Source organism: Palaemon carinicauda, chromosome 14 (assembly GCF_036898095.1).
Source record: "Palaemon carinicauda isolate YSFRI2023 chromosome 14, ASM3689809v2, whole genome shotgun sequence".
Taxonomy (NCBI): domain Eukaryota; kingdom Metazoa; phylum Arthropoda; class Malacostraca; order Decapoda; family Palaemonidae; genus Palaemon; species Palaemon carinicauda.
In genome coordinates, this window is record NC_090738.1 from 34877992 (window position 1) to 34904967 (window position 26976).

Genomic DNA, 26976 nt, shown 5'->3' on the forward strand with positions numbered 1-26976 from the left:
CTGAGCGGGAGGGAGACAGTCCTCCTAGAAGGGCCTCCAAGTGCCTCGCCAGGGAGTCCCCCGATGAACGGAGGACTGCTACTTGCAGGCCTGAGTCCCGTTCGAGAGACAATCAATCCGCCCAGCGGAGGGATTCATCATCGAGGATGGGCAGCCGCGACAGGCCTCCCCATCGAGAAGATGCACGGGGACGGGCACCTTCGTCTTCCAGGTCTAAGTCCCGTCCGAGAGACACTCAATCCGCCCAGCGGGGGGAGTTGTCCTCGAGGATGGGCAGCCTCGACAGGTCCCCCCATCGTGAAGCTACACGGGGACGGGCATCCCCCTCGAGGGCTCTCACGGAGGAAACCGTCTCGCCCAAAAAGACCTCGAGGAGGAGAGAAGTACTGGACGTCGATGAGCGGAGGGACCGAGGGTCCCGTCGGCACGAAGGCTCCCGTGCACACGCCTCTCCCCGTCGGTCAGAGGAAAGAGAGGGTGAGACGTCGGCGGGGGAGGACTCCGCTTACAGGAGAGTCCTAGCCTTGATCAGGGGGTACAATGGCTTGGTGGAACCCGCCCCTCAGGAAGTGGAAACATGGACCTCTAGCCTGAATAAGTTCTTCGACGCCCCTACCCAGAAGAAATCCTCTCTCTCCCTACCAGAGGCCAGGAATGTGGGAATCGGAAGGGCTCATATCGATAAAGTTATCGTATGGAATAGCGACTCCGCCAGGGGATATAGTTCTGCTAAACTGTTGCAAGGACTTAAATCTCAGACTAAATACTACTCCTTAGAGGGCAGGACGAGTGGCCCCTGCATGACGGCGGAATCTATTGACATCCTGTGCCAGGGCGTTCGGACAAGAGGGCAGCCTCGGCCTCTACATTCTTCTCCCAACCCGAGACAGCTATGATGGAGGAGATGTCCAAGGACCTGGTGAACGTGGCTTCCTGGCTGGATTGGTGGGCCACCACCTTGGTCGGCACCCAGATCCCTACGGACTCTATGGAGCCTGCAAAACGGGAGGTTCTGAACCAGTTGCTAGAGTCGGGTAGCCGAGCCCTTAAGTTCATGACATTCCAGTCCCTGTCTCTCTCGGCTAACCGGGTTCTGCAGAGAAGAGACGCCCTGCTCAAGAATCTTCCGGTCAAGATCCCCGAAAGGGAAGCTCGAGCGTTGAAATATAGCTCCGTCTGGGGAGACCAACTATTCCCAACGAGGAAGGCAGAGGAAACCATGGAGAAACTGGCCAAGAAAAGGGAACTCTCTGGCCTGAAGCCGCAGACGGCGCGTCGCCCGGCCTTCAGGAGGCCCGTGACGGAAGCACCCGTGACTGTGCGGTCCTTCCCGGCCCAGGGAAGACGACAACCCCCGTCGGGGCAGTGGCCTTCCTCGACAAATCCCTCCCGATGGGGATCCTTCTCGGCACCACCCCCGTATAGGAACTCCTATTTCTCCTCCAGGAGAGGCCGAGCAGGCCGTTCCTCCCGTAGGAGATAAGATGGGAGGCCCCCCTTCCCTGCCCAAGCCTCTGGTAGGGGGATGCCTCAGTCTGGCATGGCAAGCATGGAAGCTCCACGGAGCAGACCCGTGGACAGTCTCCGTTCTGAGAGAGGGCTACAGGATCCCGTTCTTGGAACAACCACCCCCGTTGATCCCAGCGTCCCAGGCGGACTGGTTGGTGTCGAAGGGCCCAGCTAAGAGAGCTGCACTCGGCGAAGAGGTCAGCAAGATGTTGCAAAAAGGACCTCTGGAAGCAGTGGACTTGCCGGGAATGGGATTCTACAGCCGCCTGTTCCTAGTGGAGAAAGCAACGGGAGGTTGGAGACCAGTAATAGACCTGTCAGCCCTCAACAGGTTCATCAAGAAGATACCATTCAAGATGGATACACCAAAGATGGTCATGGCGTCCTTGAGGGAAGGGGACTTTATGATATCTGTAGACCTCAAAGACGCCTACTTCCAGGTACCCGTCCACCCGTCAAGCAGGAAGTTTCTCCGGGTGAAGTGGGGTGCCCAGGTGTTGCAATTCAAGGCCTTGTGTTTCGGTCTTTCAACAGCCCCCCAGGTATTCACGAGAGTGTTCACGATGGTTTCCGTTTTGGGCACACGAACGGGGAATTCGACTTATCAGATACCTGGACGACTGGCTACTCCTTTCATCCTCAAGGGAAGACTTCAAACTACAAGGAGAGGACCTTCTACGTTTGTGCAAAGACCTGGGCATCATGGTCAACTTAGAGAAGTCACAGCTAACCCCAGCCAACAGGACGACGTACCTGGGAATAGTACTCGACTCCTTACAAGTCAAGGCATTTCCGTCCTCAGACAAACTAGACAACCTGGACCGGGTGCTCCTGCCCTTCCTTCGAGGATGTCCCAGAAGAGCGAAGGATTGGCAGAGGTTGGTAGGACACCTTGTGTCCCTGGAGAAGCTGGTTCCCCACGGAAGACAACACCTGAGGGTGGTTCAGTGGAACCTAAAAGAACGGTGGAACCAGAACAGTTACTCGAACTTAGTAGTACCGGTCCTTCAGGAGACCAAACGCCTTAGAATGGTGGCAGGATCGCTCACACACCCTAAGAGGGATGCCACTTTCCAACCAACCTCCGGAGCTCCTTCTCTTCACGGACACATCGAAGGAAGGGTGGGGAGCTCACCTCCGGGAAAGGACTGCAAAGGGAACGTGGACGGAAGAAGAGAAGTCCCTTCACATCAATGTCCTAGAAATGAAAGCAGTCCAGGAATCCTGCTACCACTTCGAGGAGGACATGAGGGCGAACTCGATAGCCCTAATGTCAGACAACGCAACCGTGGTTGCATACGTGAAGAAGGAGGGGGGACTGAAGTCGAAGGAATTGTGCGATCTGGCCCTTCAAATCCTAAGGTGGGCAGAGAAGGGGGACGTCAATCTGACGGCAAGGTTCATTCCGGGGAAGAAGAACGTCCTAGCAGACGGCCTCAGCAGGGCGGGTCAAGTAGTAGCGACAGAGTGGTCCCTACACCCACAAGTGGCAAGCCACATTATGCAGATGTGGGGGTCTCCGGTAATGGACCTGTTTGCAACAAGGTGGAACGCCCAACTCCCCGTATTTTGTTCTCCTGTCCCGGACCCGAAGGCAGCAATGGAAGACACCTTTCAACACAAGTGGGACGGCCTGGACGTTTACGCCTTTCCCCCCTTCTCCCTAATAAGACAATTCCTCAACAGAGTACGAGCAGCAACCAACCTAAGGATGACTTTGGTAGCGCCCTGGTGGCCAGAGAGGGATTGGTTCGCAGACCTAAAGAACCTCGCCTCTCTTCCTCCCTGGCCTCTGCCCGTCAGATCAGACCTACTAAGACAACCTCACTTTCAGAGGTTTCACGGAAACCCGGAGGCCCTTCGTCTACACGCCTGGAGGTTATCCAGCGCCTCCTGAAGAAACAAGGGTACTCTAGTAAAACAGCCAAAAGAATGTCTCTGTACCTGCGGAAATCTTCCGCAGCCGTCTACCAGTCTAAGTGGGCGGTGTTCGTTAAGTGGTGCAGGGACAAGGAGATAGAGCCCTTAGAAGCGTCCGTGCCTATTATAGCAGACTTCATGGTTCATCTCAGGGATAAGTTGGCCTTGTCAGTCCCAGCTATTAAGGGAGTTTGGGCGGGCCTGGGTCAAGTCTTCCTTCTCAAGGGCATAGACTTGGGCGCCTTCAGGCATATTTCTATGCTCATTAAGGCTTTCGAGCAAGCCTGCCCTCCTTCCGCCCCGAGAATCCCGAATTGGGATTTAGCGAGGGTTGTAGATATGCTCCGAAAACCCCCTTTCGAACCGATGAAGGACATCGTGGACAAGAACCTCACCCTCAAGACAGTCTTCTTACTAGCGTTGGCTTCAGCTAAGAGAGTAGGCGAAATATACGGGTTGTCATACGAAGTAGAACACTCAAGGGGATGGAAAGAGGTCACCTTGAAGTTTGTTCCCTGCTTCTTGGCCAAGACTCAGAACCCCTCGGTGTGGGACCCTAGGTTCGAGAGTTTTTCTATCCCTGCCATCCCGAACGTAGGGAACCAAGAGGACCTGAGACTGTGCCCAGTTAGGGCACTTAGGAAGTACCTCAAGAGTACGGCAGGCACCCGCCCCTCGGTTAAGAACCTATTCGTTTCCTGGGGACAAACGAAAAAGGGGATATCGAAGAATACGGTTTCATTCTGGCTCAGACAGGTCATAATGAGAGCCTACTCAATAGAGAGACTTCCAACACCGGGGAAGATCAGGGCTCACGATGTTAGGGGCATAAGCACCTCCCTGGCATTCGAGAGAAACATGTCGGTGGCACAAGTGCTCTGAGCAGGAACTTGGTCCAACTAGTCGACCTTCACCGCTCATTATCTTAAAGATTGTACGAGGAAATCCCTGGACGGGTTTTCCATCGGGCCGATCATCTCAGCCCTTCACGCGATTTAACGGCTCAAGCCCCAGGCTCACTCGCGAAATATAGAGGATCCAGACACAATAACGTTTTCTATCCCCCTCTCTTCCTATTTTTCTCTCTATTTCTCGTATTAGCAGTCGGCCTTATCAGCGTTGATCACCGTTCAGGGCGCCAGATTCGACATTATACAACAAGCACAACGAAGAAATTACAGAAGGGTAAGTGTTACCACACTTAATGAGTATTTTGTGTAGTTTATCCTACTGTCCATCGGGGTCTTGGGCTTCGGGCACTCCCTCCTCCTAAGGTAAAAGTCTCCTAAGAAAGTGTTTCGAGGTAAGTATCTGTGTTGGAACAAATCACAAATTTTAAGTAATTTGTATTTTTCCTAACATACTTACCGAGAAACACTTTCAGGTTATGGCCCCCCAACCGTCCCCGCAGTGCCTTACAGTCCTAGAGTATTGTTCCTTACATAAAACATACTGCCTAGAGTGAGAGCGTGGCCTCTTGGCCAACCTCGGTCATTGCCCCAGGTCACGTTCTCTTCCGCTACCAAGACGTAGGGTAAACTTCGCAAAACTTTGGTCGTTAAGACAGGAGCCACCAGTGACTCCTAAGAAAGTGTTTCTCGGTAAGTATGTTAGGAAAAATGCAAATTACTTAAAATTTGTGATTTTTAAAGATTACTTCAATTAACTTGGTTGAATATCATTAGCAAAATAAGTGAACTTGGAAATTAAATACTCCCTCGGCAGAGGTAGCACCCTAACTGCCCATTGTCCGAATGCCGACCACAACCCAATGTTCAATACACAAAAGATATACAACGGTGGAATACCCAAAAATCTAGGTAACAGGTTAAGAGAACGGAGCACTGGGCACCACCTCTTGATTTATACTGGGCAAGGGGACCCAGCTAGAATCTTACTTCCTTCTTAAATTCCCTTGCCTTGGGCTAGCTGGATTAACATGTAAGATTACCATTGATTCATTTCTGAGAAGTTAGCAGAATTTGTATGTACAAAAGCTCTATCTTTAGGTAAGATGGTTTCAAGCTCAGGTAAAAATGTCAGAACATTAGGTGAAAGGGAATATTATACATTTTTTTTTAAATCTGACAACCAGATACAGTGTGGGAGGGAAAAAAAGTTATGATAAATACCTTATTAGAAAGATTTGAAAAACTTCTACTAAAAAAAAAAAAAAAGAAAAAATGGCTGAGAAGGGGACACTATAGTGAAAGGAACTTGAATGAAATGCTGCCTTCATAAAAACAAGAAAATTATTTATTTGAAACAAAAAAAAAAAAAAAAAAACATCTACAATATATCATTCCAGATAATTTCCCAACGCTATACTACTTACATCTACATGTTTTAGTACATGATAAACTCAACCATGTGTATTGCCTAGATGGTCCAATTATCTTAAAAAAAAAAAAAAACACTACCCCTACACTAAGTTTAAAGGAGAACCCCGGAACACTATGGTTTTATGACATCTGTAATGACCAGTAATAAACTTGAACACTTACTATCTAATGAACCATCTAAAAGAACATAACTGTGAAAAATACTGTACTGCAATAATTTTCCCTAAATCACTGCTGTCCTTATCAATATCCAGTCTACCATTAGGCTGCAAAGTTACTTAAACATTCTTAAATTCTGAACAGTATGGCCGCATACGATGCCGTGCAGGCCTACAATAACAATCTAGAAAATCTGCAATTGTAAACCTGCACTGTGATAAGGTTCTGTCGTCATCGAAACGTTTCTGTCCAACCACAGTAGTGCCTATATTTCTCATTCTAGGAAGGTGTTTTGATAATTCTGGAACCGTTCAGACTAAACTCGAACACAGTCCCATTCCATTTCAATCGGTACTGTGAACTATTAATGTCTATGACACACAATCTCATATAACGATATTCTTCCTCGTTACTTCGCACACAGACACAAAATAGTCATCAACTTTACGGGGTTGACTGCCGAACACGAGCAATAGACAATGGGCTTATAATGCATTTGTTTACATCCCTTCCACGAACTCTTTATTACTTATCACAAATAAAAACCACTCATTTTTGTGTTATTCAGACTAACAACACAGTAGCATACTTCTAGTTAAAAGGCAAGATAATATGAATACAGAGCAGCATCACAGAGCACTACACACTGGTAACAGGCAATGAACAACATTCATCTTTCTTATGTATTTAGCAGAATGGTCTCGGCTTCTTTCCCTACTGAGTGTAGGGGGCTGCTTTCAATACCTGTAAAAAAAATAATAACGGATTAAGGCATTTTTGTGGGGGGGCCACAGAGGTGTATTCAAATAATAGTGTCTCATAACAATACAGTATATAAAGAGAAGAAATAAAATATTTATTCCATACCCACAAACCATTTAACTTTCTTAGACAGAAACCCCTATATATTGCACCATATTTATCACTTTGCCGCTATTAGTAACTCACTAATTTAATAAAAGTGAATACACTAAATATCTTGAGCCTACATTGAATTGTGCTCACTGTCAATAGAAACAGGGTTCAACTGAAAATCATGCTGAAGTTTATTTTCAAGTGTTTATAGAATATCTTTCTCTGTTATACCAAAACCCTACTGTACAATATTCATGTCATTGTGTAGCTAAGTTGAGGTTGATCATGAACGCTTATGCCCGTAGTATCAGCTCTGCTATTATCTTGAAACACCTGTAGTTCAAAGGCCCGAGCAAGAAACAAATGATAGCAAAGTATACACAGATAAAAGACTAATTCACTGTCCTCTATAGATTTCCTTGGGAGAAAGAGGGAACTCAAAACTTTAAAGGTATTTACAAAATGTTCATTTGAATATGAAGCATAGATTAGTCAACTATTAGCTGGAGAGAACTGAAAAGAGGAAATGTAAGTAAGCACCCTTCCTTCAAACTGGTAAATAAAATCCCTTCACAGAGAACAGTGAACTACTCTTACTGACATACAAAGCAATTCCAGAATGTAACCAATTAGTAGTTGAATGAATTAAAACCACAAAGGGAAAATTAATTCATTACAGAGTTTATTCAAAATAACAACTATTAAAGTTGTAATCAAATAGTCAACAAGTGGTTGGTAATGAGTGCCTTTGCTGTGTTATTCTACTTCAGTTCTCAGGTACTTTATCTCGAAAACTGAAGGTTCAGCAAAGGATATGTTACTTTTTGTTTAAACACTAGCAAAAAAGAAAATCTGTGGTTTCCAAAATTTTTTTTTAAACTCTGAGCCCTTGTACTTGAGCTAATATGGGATAAATAATCATCTATGCCAGACACAGCTACAAAATAGACTGAACAGAGGACTATTTATCACCAGATGTCACCTAGGTGGACAAAAGGCAATGAAGGTATGAAAAAAAGAAAATTTATATATTTTGTGGTAACATCACTAATGGGTTAGTTCTGGTTCCGAGGCCAAAGCAATTTGAATATCAAGGGTGATTTATAGAAATAGTTGGCTATTATGTGATAGGCCGATGGGAGGAGCATGCTTCTCCCACCACCTGTCGTTAACCAACTACTTGGTTAATGATTCAGTGGCCTTTCCAGGATTGCTGAAAACATATCCCTATTTTGAAATATGAAATGATAGTACAGTATAGCTAGGAAAAATGCAAATTATTTTAAAAGGTTAATCTTTTTTCAGTTTCTAGTTTTGAAGCTAAAGATTTTATCCTATTGCTAGTTAAGAGAACTCTAAGTGTAGTACCCTAATGAATAAAATTCTTATGTCAAGGAATTACAGGCCATGTTTTATTATTGTTGAATGCATATAACTTAAACAAGTGAAAGAGGTTGTATAAAGCAATTATAAGTAGAGGTTTTTTTTTTTTTTGTGTGTGTGTGTGTGTGTGTGTGTGCAAAGCTTGAATAAATAGATTTAGTGTTTGTAGCATTATTATTAAGGCAATTTTTCATAATATATAGTGCATGAGCATATATTGAAGAAACTTCGTTATATATTTATTCATATATGGAAATATTAGGAAAAGTTGAACACATATTAAGTACAATTTCTTTTTCTTTGTCATGAATATGATAAAGTTCAGTCTAAGAGAAAAGCTAGATTTAGTTTTATGGGTTTTAACTTGGATTGCTGAGCATTGTAGGACTTTATTTAGAATTGATGATATTGTAATGGGGTGGAGTTTTCTTTTATTAGTTTACCACTGTACCATAATAAACCAGAATAAAAAAGCTGTTCAGTTTTTTGGGTTTAAAAAAAGGTTAGTAAGTACAGTACCGTATTTCCTGTGTGATACGACGCACCTTTTTTTCCTAAAGGCCTCTAAAAATCACCCTGCATCTTAACACTAAGAAAAAATTGTATAGGTGAGTTTGACAACCATTAAACACCCAACTAATGACATACAATCGCTCGCACTCACCAGACATAAAATATTAACCTACAGTTATCATTCACATGTAATGAATAAATTTATTTTCGTATTGCATTTCACTTAATGAAGTATAGTAGGAAGTTATTTGTTTGTTTTGGTAATTAGCTGATAACTTGGCAACCCCTTCTACAAGCAAACATGCCAACTAGTGGTCTCCTAGCAGACAATCCTATGACATTATAGCTTTTATGCAGTGTTTATCTATTTTCTCATTTTTTGTTGATATTTAAAACACATCTCACTGTTACCAAGTTGGCAGAAAAGTAACTAGCCCAAGAGTCACATACAGTAGCATAAGTATTCCACCGAGAGTAAACTATTAACAACGTCAACAACAAAAATGTCATATATAAACTATAAAAAGACTCATGTCCGTCTGGTCAACAAAAAAGCATTTGCTCCAACTTTGAACTTTTGAAGTTCTACTGATTCAACAACCCGATTAGGAAGATCATTCCACAACTTGGTAACAGCTGGAATAAAACTTCTAGAGTACTGCGTAGTATTGAGTCTTATGATGGAGAAGGCCTGGCTATTAGAATTAACTGCCTGCCTAGTATTACGAACAGGATAGAATTGTCCAGGGAGATCTGAATGTAAAGGATGGTCAGAGTTATGAAAAATCTTATGCAACATGCATAATGAACTAATTGATCGACGGTGCCAGAGATTAATATCTAGATCAGGAATAAGAAATTTAATAGACCGTAAGTTTCTGTCCAACAAATTAAGATGAGAATCAGCAGCTGAAGACCAGACAGGAGAACAATACTCAAAACAAGGTAGAATAAAAGAATTAAAACACTTCTTCAGAATACTAGAGTCATTGTCTAGGAATTGCTGCTAAGATAGCTTGTAAAATCTTCAATTTCTATTTTTCCAAAAACTGCTTTTCTAATCTAAATGTGCGTCTTACCATTTATAGTGTCTTATGACATGGGAAATACGGTATATTGGGTGGACAGTTTTCTGATTTGGCTATATGAAGTTAAAGTTCATTTATTATTATGGTTTAATTTTTTTTTTTTTTACAGTTCAAAATTAGGAAAGAAGCTATGTGCGGATTAGCCATGATATACAAAAAACATTTGAATAGTCCAGATGTTCCACCTGCTACTCGACATGCCGTCACCTGGATCAAGGACAAGATACTTCATGGATATTATATGACTAGTATAGATGACAGGTAAGTTACCAGATCAATACGTTTTCATTTTTTTTCGGTTTTTCGTAATGCACTACAATAAATGTTTGTTCTTTACATCTCGGTAATCATAAGTTATTTTATTTAAGTGGAAGTGAATCTCCGGTTGTTTCAATAACAAGCCAAAATAATTGCTCTCATGTTATTGAGCTTGTTTTGCTTCTACTGTACCATCATTTTTTTTTGTGTGACTTCATGTTTCAGCTCTGCTTTCCAAGTGATCTATGCTTTACACACTTTATAGTCACTTCTCATATTGAATTTATTTTCTGTAATTTTTGCTCTTTGGAGATACATTGTTAAAGCTAAGTAAAGATGATACATAAAAAAATCAGAAAAAGTAAAGATGATAAATAAAAGATCAGAATTATATGTAAATATTTATTCTTACAATTAATGAATATGAGTTATAAACAAAAGAGAGGAGGAAAACACTTGCAAGGGGCATACTTAGCAATCTTTCTTGAACTGTATTTTTGCATTGGTTCTTGTTGCTAAATCCTATTAGCCTTTGAGTGGCTTCAATCTCAGGTTTGGTAATTGCAATTCATTAGCCTCAATTTAAGTGCTTTTCTCTACTTTGTATAGTGTCCCCCCTCCCCATATCATTTTAGTAGCAGGACCATACACATGATAACATCAATATTTGAACCAAGGGAATAAGAAAACTACTGATCAACTTGTCTAACTGTAACAGACAAAAGTAATCAATTAAAGCTGACACAGATTAGATCTTTGACCTGAAATACAGCTGTGGTCCTTAGCAGGCAGATAGGACTAATAGAAAAGGCAGATTTGACTGACGGCGAGTTTCCAAAACTTTGGCCACAACCAGGATTTTATTCTTGTGCCAGTACGGAAGTTTTATGTCTTAAAACATAGCTCAAGTTCTGTGTCTAAAACATAGCAAGAGTTCACTTATCCACAAACAACCAATAGGTACTATTGTTGAAAATTGTCTGGAATAATTCCCTTAGCCATTGCACTAACCCTTTGGAAACGTTTGAATAGATTGGCAAAAAAAAATAACAGGTTACCAGGTATCCTCCCTTAGGAAAAATGCTTTTGGATTTAGAGAGGGGAACTTACAGTATACTCTAAATCCTTTATGCATATCAGAATTTGTTTTAGTAGAGTCAGACATAATGTTATTGATATTATTATTACAGTATTACTACTACTACTACTAATACTACTTCTACTACTTCTACTACTACTACTAGCTAAGGAACAACCCGAGTTGGAAAAGCAGGTTGCTATAAGCCCAAGGGCTCCAACAGAGAAAAATAGCCCATTGAGGAAAGGAAATAAAGAAATAAACTTCTGTAAGAGAAGTAATAAAAAACTTGAGAACAGTAACTATTAATATAGGCTTTTCATATATAAACTATAAAAGTTAGAAAAGAAACATTAAAGTAGATCTTCTGAAAGGACATCTGAAGCTTAGATTATACTAGCCTATACATCATCCAGTCCATCAATCAACACTGAGGTTACAAATATAAAGGGCCATGTAGGCCAACTTTATTATCAGCTCAGCTTAATCTGCAAAAGAAGACAGAATTGAGGGAAATGAGAGGCAAAGAAAATATGCATAAAAAAATTGCTGGGAAGCCATCCCCATGTGGTTAAAGCTGTTATTTTTTAATCTACTGGTTAGTCAAGAGTTTATTTTCTTATTTTTTATTTTAAATGTGTTATTATTATTATTATTATTATTACTATCCAAGCTACAACCCTAATTGGAAAAGCAAAATGCTATAAGCCTAGGGGCTCCAATAGGGAAAAATAGCCCAGTGAGGAAAGGAAATAAGGAAATAAATAACTGAAGAGAACAAATTAACAGTAAATCATTCTAAAAAAAGTAACAACGTCATAACAGATATGTCATATATAAACTATTAACAACTTCAAAAACAAATATGTCATATATAAACTATAAAAAGACTCATGTCCGCCTGGTCAACAAAAAAGCATTTGCTCCAACTTTGAACTTTTGAAGTTCTACTGATTCAACAACCCGATTAGGAAGATCATTCCACAACTTGGTAACAGCTGGAATAAAACTTCTAGAGTACTGCGTGGTATTGAGTCTTATGATGGAAAAGGTCTGGCTATTAGAATTAACTGCCAGCCTAGTATTACGAACAGGATAGAATTGTCCAGGGAGATCTGAATGTAAAGGATGGTCAGAGTTATGAAAAATCTTATGCAACATGCATAATGAACTAATTGAACGACGGTGCCAGAGATTAATATCTAGATCAGGAATAAGAAATTTAATAGACCGTAAGTTTCTGTCCAACAAATTAAGATGAGAATCAGCAGCTGAAGACCAGACAGGAGAACAATACTCAAAACAAGGTAGAATAAAAGAATTAAAACACTTCTTCAGAATAGATTGATCACCGAATATCTTAAAAGACTTTCTCAATAAGCCAATTTTTTGTGCAATTGAAGAAGACACAGACCTTATATGTTTCTCAAAAGTAAATTTGCTGTCGAGAATCACACCTAAAATTTTGAAAGAGTCATACAAATTTAAAGAAACATTATCAATACTGAGATCCGGATGTTGAGGAGCCACCGTCTTTGACCTACTTACAATCATACTTTGAGTTTTGTTAGGATTCAACTTCATACCCCATAACTTGCACCATACACTAATTTTAGCTAGATCTCTATTAAGGGATTCACCAACCCCAGGTCTACATTCAGGGGATGGAATTGATGCAAAGAGAGTAGCATCATCTGCATATGCAACAAGCTTGTTTTCTAGGCCAAACCACATGTCATGTGTATATAGTATGAAAAGTAATGGGCCAAGAACACTACCCTGTGGAACACCGGATATCACATTCCTATACTCACTATGGTGCCCATCAACAACTACTCTTTGAGATCTACTACTTAAAAAATCAATAATAATGCTAAGAAACGACCCACCCACTCCCAACTGTTTCAGTTTGAAAACAAGGGCCTCATGATTAACACGGTCAAAGGCAGCACTAAAATCAAGGCCAATCATACGAACTTCACGACCACAATCAAGGGATTTCTGTACTGCATTGGAGATTGTAAGAAGGGCATCACATGCTCCAAGGCCTTTACGAAAACCAAATTGCAAACTAGGGAATAGATGATTACCTTCAGCAAACCTATTAAGACGTTTTGCCAGAAGACGTTCAAAAACTTTAGATAATATGGGAGTTATGGAAATTGGGCGGTAATCAGTGGGACTTGAGCTTGAAAGACCATAGATTTAGGATATGATAAATTATGGGCCAGAACTTTTGTATCACAGCATTTCAGTTTTGTAGTTTGAGTTCCTTTGCCAATGAATTTTACTTATCTAGGAAATCATGGAGCAATTTATTTTCCTTTACATTGAACTCAGTTGATGATCCAATATTGTTAAAGCCTGCCTTCAACTTCCATAATAATTTTGATCTTTACCAAAATCCGTAAGATCTGATGCTTATCCATTGCTTCCCATCTGGAACATTGTAAATTTATCCCATCATTCTAATGCATTAAAATTCTCTCTAAAAGTAAAGCTGAAATAATACAGAATCCACAATTGTGTGTATAACACTAACCAGATAATGGAAATGTTGTTTACAAAGTTATCCACACACAGCTATTCTACGTGGCACAGAGTACATAGCATCTTAAAATGTGCCATTACATTATCACAAGCACAACTAGTTTGACTGAGCTGATGAGGTACTGTGTAATAGTTTTACAAGTCACAAGATCCAAAACATTAGTTATGGCTAGAATTCTCAAACCGATGCTTAATGTGCATTCTGTATTCCTATTTTTGAATAGATAACGAGACTATTTAAAATCTTCCATATTAACAATGTTCCATAATAGGACTTTTACTGTAAAGGAAACTGACTACTTTATTGACATAATTATTTCCTTCAATACCTACCTAAGGAATTTAAAATATATCAGCTAAGTCTGAAATGAATATGATAGGTAGTAGGTGGGCTATGACACCAGCCACCCATTGAGATAGGGCTAGAGAGTTATTGGGTCCTTTGAATGGCTGGACAGTACTCTATTGGATCCCTCTCTGGTTACGGCTCATTTTTCCTTTGCCTGCACATACACAAAATAGTCTGGCTTATTCTTTCCACATATTGTTGCGATCATTTAATGGTAATTAAGTCCTACATCAGAGATGATCTAGTTGCCACATCAGAGATGATCTAGTTGCCACAAATAGAGATAAAGTTGGACACTGGAGTCCCTAGCACACATCACTGAAGAAGAGCACCCTGTTATACCTTTACTTCACAGCAAGTAACCAAACAGTTGGTGTAGGGAGAGATGGCAGAAGCAGTGGGTAGGGATAAACAATGGAAATTCCCACACAGTAAGAATGTGGGTGAGTGAACTTCTTTAGAGCAAGGTGTACCATGAATTCCTGTGTCCAACTGTGCTTATGCACCAATCAACTGGTAAAAATACAAAAAGAAAAACAGAATGTAGAGTTCCCACTGATTACCCATGCTTAGGGTCATTTTTTTTTAATAGCTCACTCCAGTACTTTTCTAGGATAGGGTTATCTTCTTTGTATAGAAATGTACATATGTTACAGAAATAAAGTTTGTGTAACTCTATGCATACTTTGGATGTTTTAGTTTAATATAGATTATTTTTTTTAATGGAGTTTTTATCACAGTACATGACCCATGTGATGCCTCTTTCTTCCAGATTGCTAGTTGAAAGGCTTCTGAATACGTGTTTGGTTCCATACCAACTTCCGCCCGAAGACAGAATGAAAAAATTGTTTTATTTATATGCAACAATAGATGATAATGCCTCCAAGGCTTTCATCGAACTTCAAAAACACCAACTAGTCGTAAGGAAAAATGTTGCAGAACTTATTGAGCTGCATCGAAAACCTCAAGATGAAGAGAGAGATAGGGAGATATCTTATCGGCTCGGTCATCTTACTAAGTTCCTACCTGATCCTTTAAAAGTGCAAGAATTTTTGAAGAAATTTTCCCAGCATCTTAGTAGCGACCCTCAACTATTATCCTTAATGGAAACTGTTGTAAGCCATGACGTTTCTTGCAGAGACAGTGTGGATGCTGTGGTAAGTTTAGCTCTGTGTTTTGGGTATGATGATTACATTGTTGAATATTAAAATTCATGATTTTAATAATATATCTGAGGGTGTTATAAATTTCAGTAAAATTTCTATAAGATAAAAGTTATCGTAGTCATAAATGTTTATAAATTTATATATTATATATGCTATAATATCACACATGGGCCTGTATTATATATAAGAATAATTATTGCAGTGGAACATAAGAATTATAGATTTAAGATATAATTTTTTTATGAGGCTGAAGAACATTTTTTGTTTTGCTAATCTAATATATTTTTCTCTTTCCAGACTCAAATTCTGAAAAAACTTGGTCAACCTGTAATGACTAATCTGTACTATAATACAATCAAAATGTTGTTGGAACGTGTATCTAGTGTTATGGTTGATCAGACGGCTATAGAAGCTCTGGTGGGGTTAGTGGAAGGTGCCCTACATGAAGTTGAACCCATCTTGGTTTCTCTCAATCTTCCTTCTGATATCGCAACAGAAAAAGGATTGAAGCTTCTGTTTGTAAGTATTTTATTAATTACCTTGTAATTTGGATATAATTTGCGGGTATTGTGGTTATCGTTAATTTGAATTAAAGAAAGTTAATCCAAAGAATTCTCTATGAACCTTGGTAATTTATGAAAACAGTGGTAAATATTCCTGTCATATGTTAAGTTTTTTTGGTAATTAGAGGATGCAGTAGTCAGCCATAAATCTTAATTAATAACTTAAACAAACTTTAGAGGAGAATAAAAGTAACAGTAAGAATAAAGTAACATTACACTTATTAAAAGTGATTAGAATAATAACAACAGTTGTACAAATACACGATTAGAAGCGAAGCATAGCAGCATTGTATATTCATGCAAACATGGATTTTGGGTAAGGGTTTGAATTGAATGTATTCTTTAAACCTTCAACCTGCATATGCCCTTAACAAATGTGACCACTTTTAACAATTGAGAGTTGTAATGGAGTAAAAGTCGGGATAAGCAGGAATTGATATTACTAAAATAATTTAAAGCCTGCTTTATGTAAAATTAGTAAACTGTATTTATGAACGTTCTTCTACCACCATGTCTGCTTTTATCACCCAAGGGATAAAATATATAGGCTACCAGATATACCTCTCATAAAATTTGCGTCAATAGGCGTAGGAGGAGATGACGATGATGATGAGTTTACTCTAGGATTGTTAGTTTGAATTGTTTAACACTTATGTAGACTATGATATCTTGTTGCTCTGTTCTTTTACCTTGTTTTAAACTTTGTCCTAGAAAACTGTATTTATTTGGGTTTTAAAGAAGTAAAGTGATCAAAAAGTGTTGAAGCTTGCAGTCCTTTTTCACTAGATGTATTGTAAATATTCAATGTTCCCTGAAGGATTCTTAAAATGAGCAAAAAGCCTGTAGACTATACATATGGAAATAGATGAGAATGAGATGACAGAAAAGGGTGAAATGGGAGAAGAGTACAAGTTATAGGTCTTTCAAAACATTTGAGCATAGGAAAGCTGAATATACTATACATCGGTATTTATTCAAATATGAATACAAACCTTTTGTCCATTATAATAGGGAATGTGTCTCCTGTGGAAAGGGAATGGCCAATGAATTTATTAACCGGGTAGTTAACGACAAGTGGAGACTGCAGGCAAATAGTCACGCCACCCCCCTGTCAAAAGCTCTTCACTCAAGTCTTCAGCAGCAGCGAGTAAGGACGTACTGTTGCATTCATACCAGAGAACTTTGACCTTTCTTTCTTTTTTCTTGCAAAAAGTGAATGCTGGCGTTTGCTTGTGAATAAGAATGTGAAAAAGGAAATTCATACTTAGCGGGGAAAGCTTGTATGTTGCAACCGGTTTATTGGGGGGGGGGGGGGGGCACTCGAGTGGTTCTTGGCTTGAGCCATAGCCCCATCGGGGCTGTCTCAGGTATCCCCAGCTACGCCGGTAACCAGGAGGGCCAAGAGTGTAGAGCCCAGTTGATGAAGGAGCTTCGGCACACTCCATCACCCTTCCTACCTAGACGGTACACTCCTGATCCTCCCTCAAGTCGACAGGTGAGAAGTGACCTTCATGGCGCACCAGGCAACAAACAAGGGCTCCCTGATCCAGCACATTTTCTTTAAGGGACCCAGTCCTTTGAAGAAGGGATCTGTGGCCAAACTTCTGGGTTCAGCCATGCCTGCGAAACCTGGTGCAAGAAAGGCCTCTGAAACCCTGATCAGAAGTGCCCGTAAGTACTTCCTGAAAGGAGCCTGTGTATGAACAGCCCTTCTAAGCCACCCAACCTCATCCTTACAGGAAGGAGTGCAATGGGAAACTGGCAGACATTTGGTAGTGAGTGCCTTTTTACTCAGTTTCTCACTACCCTCTCAGGACTGTCGCACCCTCTCCCCCATTTTTCTTACCAATAGAATTCTCATCTGATCTTTCAACACTGCCAAAAGCCCTATCCTTGAGGACATAGGTAGTAGGTATGTTGGCGAAGAATACGCACAAAGTTATTAGAGACAAGTCCTTGGGCTTTTACAGTCGATTCTTCCTGGTGGAGAAGTCAACTGTGGCTGGAGACTGGTCATCGACATCTCTCTACTGAACAAGTATGTGGGTCAAATAAAATTCATAATGGTAACTACTTTTTGTGCTGGATTCCATCAGAGATGGAGACCATGTTTTTAGTGGATCTGTAGGATGCATACTTTTGAGTACTTGTGTATCAGTCCTCTCAGAAGTGCCTCTGTTTCTCTCCACTGTACATTGTACCATTTAAAGACTGTATTCAGGCTGCGTTCTACTCCTTGGGTGTTCACATTAGTAGCAGTTTAGCTCACTCCCAAGGCGATTGGCTGATAATGACCTCCTCTGTGAGGCAGTTGCTTCAGGATTAAGATAGCTTTCTCACTTTTTCACGGGCTATGGATTCTCATAAACTGGGAGAAGTTTAATTTCATACCCAAGCAGAGGTTGAAGTACTTAGGCATACTGATAGACTTGGCAGCAGTGAAAGTTTTTATATCAAAATGATCACAATATTAAGCACAACTGCTTTTTACTAAGAGTAAAAGCCTCTCCTCCTCAAGTGAGTTTTCTATGCCGGTGAGGAGTTTTAAGTTGTCTTGCCTACCCTGGTAACTCGACCCCAGAGCTGGACGTGACCCTTGTTGTCAAGGCTCTTACATGTACCACGTTCAAACCCTTGAAAAAATCATCAGACAGGGCTCCGACTCAAGTTTGTCTTTTTCCTAACCTTAGCATTTGTGAAGAAAGTAGATGAGTTGCATAGTCTCTGTTACTTAGTCACTCACGCTGAGATGTAGAAGGAGGCCTCTTTTAGTTTTTCCTGGGTTACGGCCAAAACTTGCATCTTGTAGGTGCACAACCCCAGGTTCGAGGCCTTTTCCATCCCCTTTCTACATGAAGAATAGGGTAGTAATCAAGAGGAGATGCTTTTGTGTTCCATGATAACTCTGTGTTGCTATCTGAACCAGCACCACAGGCCTGAGTATCAGTGACTTTTCCTTATCACAGACAGGAACAAGAAAGTGGTGTCATGAGATCTGGCTGAGAGGGTCGAGGTACCAGTGAGAACCAGAGCTCTAGAAGTCAGGACATAGGCCCCACTCTGACTTTCAAGGGGAATCTTGCAATCAACCAGGAGTTGAAGGCTGCGGTTTGAAAATGCAAGAGCATCTTTATGGCCTTCTACCTACGGGAATATACCCACAAGTCCCTTGAGACTTTTGTAGTATGTCCTATGGTGCCACTCAAGTAGTTGTGTAGTTAGCCCCGCTCTTATACTCGACAGTAAGCATGTCTGCTGTAATGTATAGATGTAAATTTGGAATGAAAGGTAGACTGACTGGCTCTTCTCCATCATTTTTTCTGCCCCCTCTTTTGTGGGATAAAGCATTTGAAGCCATACTCGCTGGATCTAAGTTGATGTTGTTAAGCTACACTTTTAATCCCCATTTTGGAAGGATAATGGAATATATACAAACCCATTGATTATCATATGGCAGGTATATTCTGGACTGCTTTCCTCTTCATCAGAATAGCTCCCTCCTTTGATCACAAACCAGTATTCTTGAACAGGCCATGGCCTATCAGCCTATTCATCCTAATGATAGACAGATAGGAGGTTGCTAGAATCATCTCATTTGCTCCTGTACAGGACTGGGCATTTTGTCATATTCAGGGTAGAAAAAGAACCAACTAGTTTTGGTTTTAGGGGGACTTCCGACCCACGAATCAGTGTCTTCCTATTTTAAAGGATGAAAGGTTTGTGTATGATTTTTAAAAGTAATTTTTATTTTTCCCTGCTTTCCCCCTCAACCATCCCTCTCAGTTCTGAGCCGAAGAACATAGTGAATAGCTTCTGATAAGTGGGGGCCAATGCTCTCTACCTGTTGTTATCAACCTTATTGTTGTTAACTATCTCATTAACTATTCCGTCAGCTGGCACAGTGCCACTGAAGACATGTTCCCTGTTTCAAAGCTAGGGAAAATACATATTACTTTTAAAAATTTCTTTTTAAGAGCTAGAACTTTGTATCTGTAATAGAGAATATAAAGGTATCAAGATATTCACTGGATGGGTAGATATAGAACACACTGGGATACAGTATTTGCACGAGATGCTTGACATGGTTGTTGTCTGATCCCTCTTAACTGGATGGTCAAAGCATGAGTGGTCAAGCTGAGGATTAGCAGGATGGATAGCTTAGAAGTAGAGGTTTGGCATCCACATCCCATGAAATAACATCAAGGATGAGAAGGTCAATTAACCAGTTTTGACCTTGAAAAGCACTCTTATCAGGATACAGTAGTTTTTCTTATATATGTTAGAGGAAAATATAAGGTTTCACATCATGTTGGTAGTATTCATTTTTTATTTTCATACAAATATATGTTTTCTTTATTTGAGGGGAAATGTCCAACTGCTGAAAAACATCTTTACAGTATGTATATTTCATCTACCGTAAACATGGGGTAGAGTTAGGATTGTTAGGTAATTTTGATAAACTCATCACGGTATTAATTCTTGTAAAATAATTTATCATTTACTAATTCTGATTATTTGAGGTAAAAATGTTCATAGTGTTATTTCTTACAAACAGGTGCTATCCTTTGTATACCCAGCACACTTTTTGCACATAGATGTCTTGAAGAGACTGATCAACTTACTCAATGTGCCAAATCCTTCCATATCCCCACCAGTTCTGTCCATACTTACGTACATAGGAAAATATAAGCCAATAGGTAAGTGACAAGTATTTATGTCGTGGGAGATATGGTGAATATGAATTTGTGTTGAATAATATTGAATTGATGTGCAAGATAATTTAGTTAATGGAAATGTATTTACTGTGATGCATTTCATTATATCTTTTGATTTCAAATAATTTTTATACACATAATTTTTTTGTCTGAATTTTAATAGTTTTTTATAACCTTATGCCTAAACTATGAAGCTAATTTTAAGGTAATATGGTTATTTATTTTTACTGGTACTAAGTTATTTTATTAGATTTTACTAGAATATTTTCTAAATGAATACTGTATAATCTTTTTAGGTGAAGCTTATCCAAGTCTAGCATCGGTTCTTATCCCAAAGTGTCAGAAGTTTGCGGAATCTGGTCAGGCGAAGCAAGCCAAACATGCTGTTAGATGTTTACACACAAATTGCATTCAAGATCCGGATGAAGTTTTTGAAAAAATATTAGAGGTATGTTCTACCTTGAATAATTGGACTACATTTTTATTGTGACTCCAAGTTACTTTTTTATGGAATACAGTATTTCAAAATGACTGATTAGTTTGATACTTGCCGTTGTTCAAAAGACTCCTTAGTTTGATACTTGCCGTTGTTCAAAAGACTCCTTAGTTTGATACTTGCCCGTTGTTCAAAAGTCTGCCATCCTATTTGTGATAGTATTTGTTTATTTATTGTCATAAAAGTGCATTAAATTAAGTGACTAACTATATAACAAGAGAAGCCAATCATGTCTGACAGACAGTTTTGTTGGATTGAGGGTGTGTCTGCCTGTGTATTTTTTTATAACTAGTGCAGCTACAACTAACATACAGTATTGTGAGCAATGGGTAAATATTGAAATTATTTTGTTTTAAATTATGTGATTTTTTATCTATTAAAAATTATGCATGATGAAATTAAGACATTGAACAACTCTTAAAAATAATTAAAAGGGAACCAGTCAGAAATCTGGTCCCTGGGTGAGGTGCCACTGCTATGAGCCTTTGATACCATCTATTGTGCAATTTTTTGGTGCTTTCCTATAGAGATATTGTTAAAAGACTTAAGTATTACAAGAGAGGGGTTCAGCATCAAACACTGTATGCCAGTTATAGAATGATGTTATGATTTTAGTGGTATTATATCAGTTGGTAGATGGTGTCATCATACCCTTGTTTATGAGAAGCATTTTGGAAAAGGGCTTCCTATTTATATAGCAATTCATTACCAATTGTTATAATCTTGACAATTGTTAAAAGTTTTATTCCGTAATATAATAGTAGATTAAGTATCTTTAAAATTAAGTTGCTTTTCTTTTTTCCAAAGAATATAAAAAATTTGGGAAGTGTTGGATGTTTTTTCAAAGACTTAAGTACTGAGAAGCTAATAAAGGTTCTGTAAATAGACTGAGATGTTAATTTGGTTTTAAATTTTACAGAAAATTAAGGAGCAGTTAACGTTCGATTCTCCGCATTTTAGAACATCAGTTGTTTCATTAGGTCACATTGCCTTCAACATGCCTCAAAGATTTGTAGTCCCTATAAAAAATATAGTATCTAGAAAGGTAAGCTTTTACTGTGTTAATTTTATCTAGAAAGGTAAGCTTTAATTTTGTTGATGTGGAGAAAGTATTTGACTGTTATGTTAGAAGTGTTTGTGTGGAAATGTTAATCAAATTACAAATCTTCTTACTTTTAATAATGGCCAAGATAGAAACTTTAGTCCCTAATTAAAACAATGATTTCATATTGTGAGACTTCTATGAGAATGGAAACCCTCCTGTCTCACATGCTGAAAGCTTCAATTTATTTTACTTTGATCTCAGCCGTGGTTGAAGACAGGAGTCTACTTTCATTTCCCAACTACCTGGCTAAAATTTAAAATTTGTTCCGTAACTGAAATACAAACCACGCTATTTAATATGGGTATTTACTTTCGGCGTAGCTGAAATGATAAGCCATTAGAATTTTAACGAGAGTTTACTACCCCACTTCTAGTTAGCGGGGTTTAGGGAGGGGTAGCTTGTCCCCTCCCCTCACACACACCTGTGCTGAGCTCACTTTGCTATCGGCTCGGGTGCTAGACGGACGTGTCCCTTATCACCCTCGCCTACACTGACAGCCATTAATCTTTGTTTGCTTTTTCTTTTTGACAGTGTGTTTGGAAGTTGGCCACTGCGATGCGGAAGTGTCCCGGCTTACCTGACCGGCCTTGTGGATCTTATATGTCGGCGGTCGACACAGATCCACACACCTTATGTCCTTTCTGTAGGGGCCAACGGTGTGATAGAGATAACGTATGTGGTGAGTGCAGGGACTGGTCTACCTCCCAGTGGGAGAGGTTTTCCCGGCGCCGGAAGAAGTCGAAATGGGATTTGTTCCGTAACCGAAATACAAACCACGCTATTTACATTGGGTATTACTTTCGGCGTAGCTGAAATGGCGAGCCATTAGATTTTTAACGAGGGTTAACAACTCCCTCACTAGTTAGTGAGGGGGTAGGGGAGGGGTAGCTAGCTACCCCTCCTCCCTCACACACCGGTGAACTGGTTCACTTCGCTTTTGGCTCGGGTAGTGGGCAGACGTGTCTGCTCTCACCCTCGCTTGGCAGCCATTAATGTTTTGTCTTTACTTAATTACTTACTTTTTCTTATACTTAATATATATATAAACATTCTATATGTTTATGTATATATTTGGGTATAGAAATATAGTAAGTTTCCTTTTCAGTGTTTGTGCTGTGTGTGTAGTGTACGACAACGTCACCGCATAGTTCCAGGCCACCGCGGTTGCCGTCCTGGGGCACGATCTCTTGGTCCTTCGGTCGTTCCTTCGGCTTCTGATTTTCGGCCGCCGTGGGGAATCGTCATCGTTGGACTTTCTCCATTCATCTGTTTCCCTGCGGGGAACTTGGTATCTCAGTGAAGGGAACGTGGCAGTTAAGTTTGACTACGGTCTCTCTCTCTCTACTCGAGGTCGTTCACCCTTTTACTACTACTACGTACTATTACGGTAGCCTCTTTCCCGTTGCGGGTTGAGTTGCTATTCCGTTTATTTGTCTCAATTATTTTTAATGAATCTAATTGGATTTGTTAACTTTTCAGCTTCTGTGGAGAACACTTCCCTTCGGGGTTCAGTCGTTCTTACTATTTATGAACATTCTTAATGAATTACATAATTATAATTCTGTTTTTGTTTCAGTTCTCTGCCCTCCCCCTTCTCCCGTGAATGTCAGTGGGGGAGGAGGGGGCATACTTGGTTTGTAATTCTTATGTTCCTATTCCCTCGGAGTTTTTCTTCGGAGTTCCTCCCCGGGGAATTTTTTGTTAACTAATTATTTATTTTGTTTTCCCAGTTACGATCTGGTTTCTTCGTTTGCCTAATGTGCCAACGAAGCAGAGCTTCCCTGTTTGTGCCTTGAGTCTGCTGTTGCTGCCGCCTCTCAAGGACATCGTCATGGGCGTGTTCCCTTCTTTTAGAAGTTCTCCCGTGACAACTGTCAGCTCTTTAGTTTATCTTAGAATGCTCAGGAGGTTTGTCTCCAGGGGTAGGTAACTTCCCAGGTATGAGATTTTTCCCCTGCAGGGGGGAACTTCTCTTACCTTGATAATTTCTGGTTGGATTTTCCTGGTCCTCGGGTGGTTATGCTCTTGGTGCTGAGCGATCGCTCTTGTAACCATGCTCAAGGGGCTGAGCGGTTGCAAGGCCGGACCATGAAATTTCGTGCGACTATGCTCTTGGGGCTGAGCGGTTGCACCTGCAGCTATGCTCAAGGGGCTGAACAGCTGCAGGATCAATCTTGTGATCTGTCTCGTTCGTGAGGGAGGCCACTCATAAGGACTCCACTTCGGAGGATTGCTCCTTATAGGTCAGCTTGCTGATCCAACGGCTCTAGGGGCACCATCATCAGTGTCTTCTAGTCTCTTCTACGAAGTGTTCACCTCTCTCGTTCGCGAGAGAGGCCACTCATAGAGACCCCTCTTCGAAGGACTGTTCCGCTGGCTGTTCGGGACCTCTCCGCAGTTCGCCATCTCCTAGACCTGCTGACCTGCCGTCTCCGTTCCTGGCTGTTGACGCTGTGGGCGCCTACGCACCCCGTTTTCCAACGGGCACCGGACCCTTCGGGCCAAAGGGGCTTTCTCACACTGTGAGTAAGTCTCTTAAGCGCCAGGTATCCCCTGCGCGCCAGCGTTTTCCTGCGCGCAAGCGCTCGCCTACTGTTCCTGCTGTTCCTGAGAATTCCATCCAGAGGAATCCTGTTCCAGTCCTGATCGACCCAGTTCCGGATCGTCCTGTCAGCTGTTCCTTCATCTTAACGCTCGTGCTCGCTGATGTTCTTCCTACGCCAACGCTCTTCGTACACATGCTAGCGCCGACGATCTTCTTACGCGCACAAGCGCCGAGGATCTTCGTACGGTCGCTAGCACCGACGATCTTCTTTTGCGCGCTAGCGCTGACGATCTTCTTCACGCGCGAGCGCCGTCGATCTTCTTTCACGAGCGAGCGCTGATGATCATCTTACGCGCGCAAGCATCGACGATCTTCTTTTGCGAGCAAGCACCGACGATCTTCTTTTGCGCGCTAGCGCCGACGATCTTCTTCGTGCGCAAGCGCCGACGATCTTTTTCGCGCGCAAGCGCCGACGATCTTCTTCGCGCGCAAGCGCCGACGATCTTCGCGCGCAAGCGCCGACGATCTTCGCGCGCAAGCGCCGACGATCTTCGCGCGCAAGCGCCGACGATCTTCGCGCGCAAGCGTCGACGATCTTCGCGCGCAAGCGCCGACGATCTTCTTGGCTTACGATCTTCTTTCGCGAGCGAGCGCTGATGATCTTCTTAGGCGCGCAAGCGCCGACGATCTTCGTAAACGCGCTAGCTCCGACGATCTTCTTTTGCGCACTAGCGCTGATGATCTTCTTACGTGCGCAAGCGCCTATGATCTGCGAGCGCTGACGCTCTTCTTACGCGCAAGCGCCTACGATCTGCGAGCGTTGACGATCTTCTTACGCGCGCAACCACCAACGATCTTCCTTCACGAGCGAGCGCTGACGATCTTCTTACTCGCGCAAGCGCCAACGATCTTCGAGCGCGCTAGCGCTGACGATCTCTAAGTGCCGACGATCTTCTTTGGCGCGCTAGCGCTGACGATCTCCCTACGCACGTAAGCTCCAACGATCATCCGCGCACAGGCTCCGATGGGTCCCGCGCCAACGATCTTCTTACGCGCGCAAGCGCTGACGATCTTCTTACGCGCGCAAGCGCTGACGATCTTTCGCGCAAACGCCGGCGATCTTCAAGCGCCGACGATCTTTCAGCGCCGACGATCTTCAGCGCCGTCGATCTTTAGCACTGCCGATCTTCTTTCGCGCACAAACGCCGACGATCTTCAAGCTCCAACAACCTCGTACGCGTGCACGCTTACAGCAGCGCGCACGCGCCGACATTTTTCACGGGCTCTTCAATCAGATTCCTGCTCACCCTATGATGTCTCTCTCGCGCGCCCCGCACGAGAGTGTTTTCAACGGTCTCTCGCGCGTGATCCCTGGGTTTTTCCCATTGCGCGAGCGCCAGAGTGTCTCGCGCTCGACCCTTGGGGTTTTCCCAAAGCGTGAGCGCCAGCGCGCTCCCTCTACCAAGGTGAGACCTTCTCCCACCACACCAATGGGAGAAACCCTACCTCGAGCAGGAGATTCCTCCCGTGTTAGGGAGAGAAGAGCTCTCAGACTTTTTTGTTGGAGTTACGTTTTCCTCCTAGGAGGGAATCGAAGGACTCTAGGAGTTCCCCCAAGTAGAGCATTTGGGGACAGGAGACTTTGCTGCCAGTTCACCAGGAGGAGAGCAGCATGATTCAGAGTACCACTTCGTGGAAGAGCTTACCTGGGGAGTCACTCTTGAGAGACACTCTAGTCGGCAGGTGACATTCTCGGCAACAGAGATCCTGAGTCAGGAGAAGGTCGCAAAGTGCGCCATACAGGCCACTTTGTGGCTGGATGTCTGGCTAGGGTCACCGGGCATCCTGCTGCGACCCGAGGATCTGTCCAAGGAGAGCATCAGGAAAGTCCTGGAGACCTTCCTTCTCTCGGGCCCACGTTCCATCGAGTTTCTGGCCCACATAGTTTCGAACTTGTGGGAAAACTCGATCTTGAAACGACGTGATGCGGTGGCCGAGAGTTTCAACTCGAGGGTCCCAGCCGTGGATACCTGCAAGCTCAGACACTCATCCATCTTGGGAAAGAGTGTGTTTGAGCCCAAGGATGAGGAGCAGGCAGCTGAGAGGTGGAGGAAATAGAACCACGATTCTCTTCTCCAAAGGGCTCTTACATATAAGCCCTACAAACCTCCAGCACCTCAACAACCTCACCAATCCAAGACGACGAAACCGGCGGCGGCAGCAAAGGCGAACGTGTCTAAGCAGTAGCCCTTTCCTGTCAAAGACAAGAAGGGCTGAAAGTCCTCCAGGGGAAGCAAGAATCCTAGAGGTAGCAGCCAAGGCTGCAAGCACTAGGATTGGCAATCCCCCTGCATGTCCACCAGTGGGGGGATGCCGGCAAGT

At 41.9% G+C, this 26976-nt stretch overlaps 1 protein-coding gene across 5 annotated transcripts in view; it reads left to right on the forward strand.

Annotated features, from left to right (window-relative positions):
* Positions 1-26976, forward strand: part of pds5 (cohesin associated factor B pds5) — a 180145-nt gene that overhangs the window by 77758 nt on the left and 75411 nt on the right. For all 5 annotated transcript variants that reach the window (XM_068386964.1, XM_068386968.1, XM_068386967.1 and 2 more), the window contains exons 10-15: positions 9879-10030; positions 14777-15161; positions 15468-15689; positions 20289-20430; positions 20745-20896; positions 21864-21989. In XM_068386964.1, the coding sequence (XP_068243065.1) occupies positions 9879-10030; positions 14777-15161; positions 15468-15689; positions 20289-20430; positions 20745-20896; positions 21864-21989 (1179 nt within the window). The remainder of the gene's footprint in view (positions 1-9878; positions 10031-14776; positions 15162-15467; positions 15690-20288; positions 20431-20744; positions 20897-21863; positions 21990-26976) is intronic.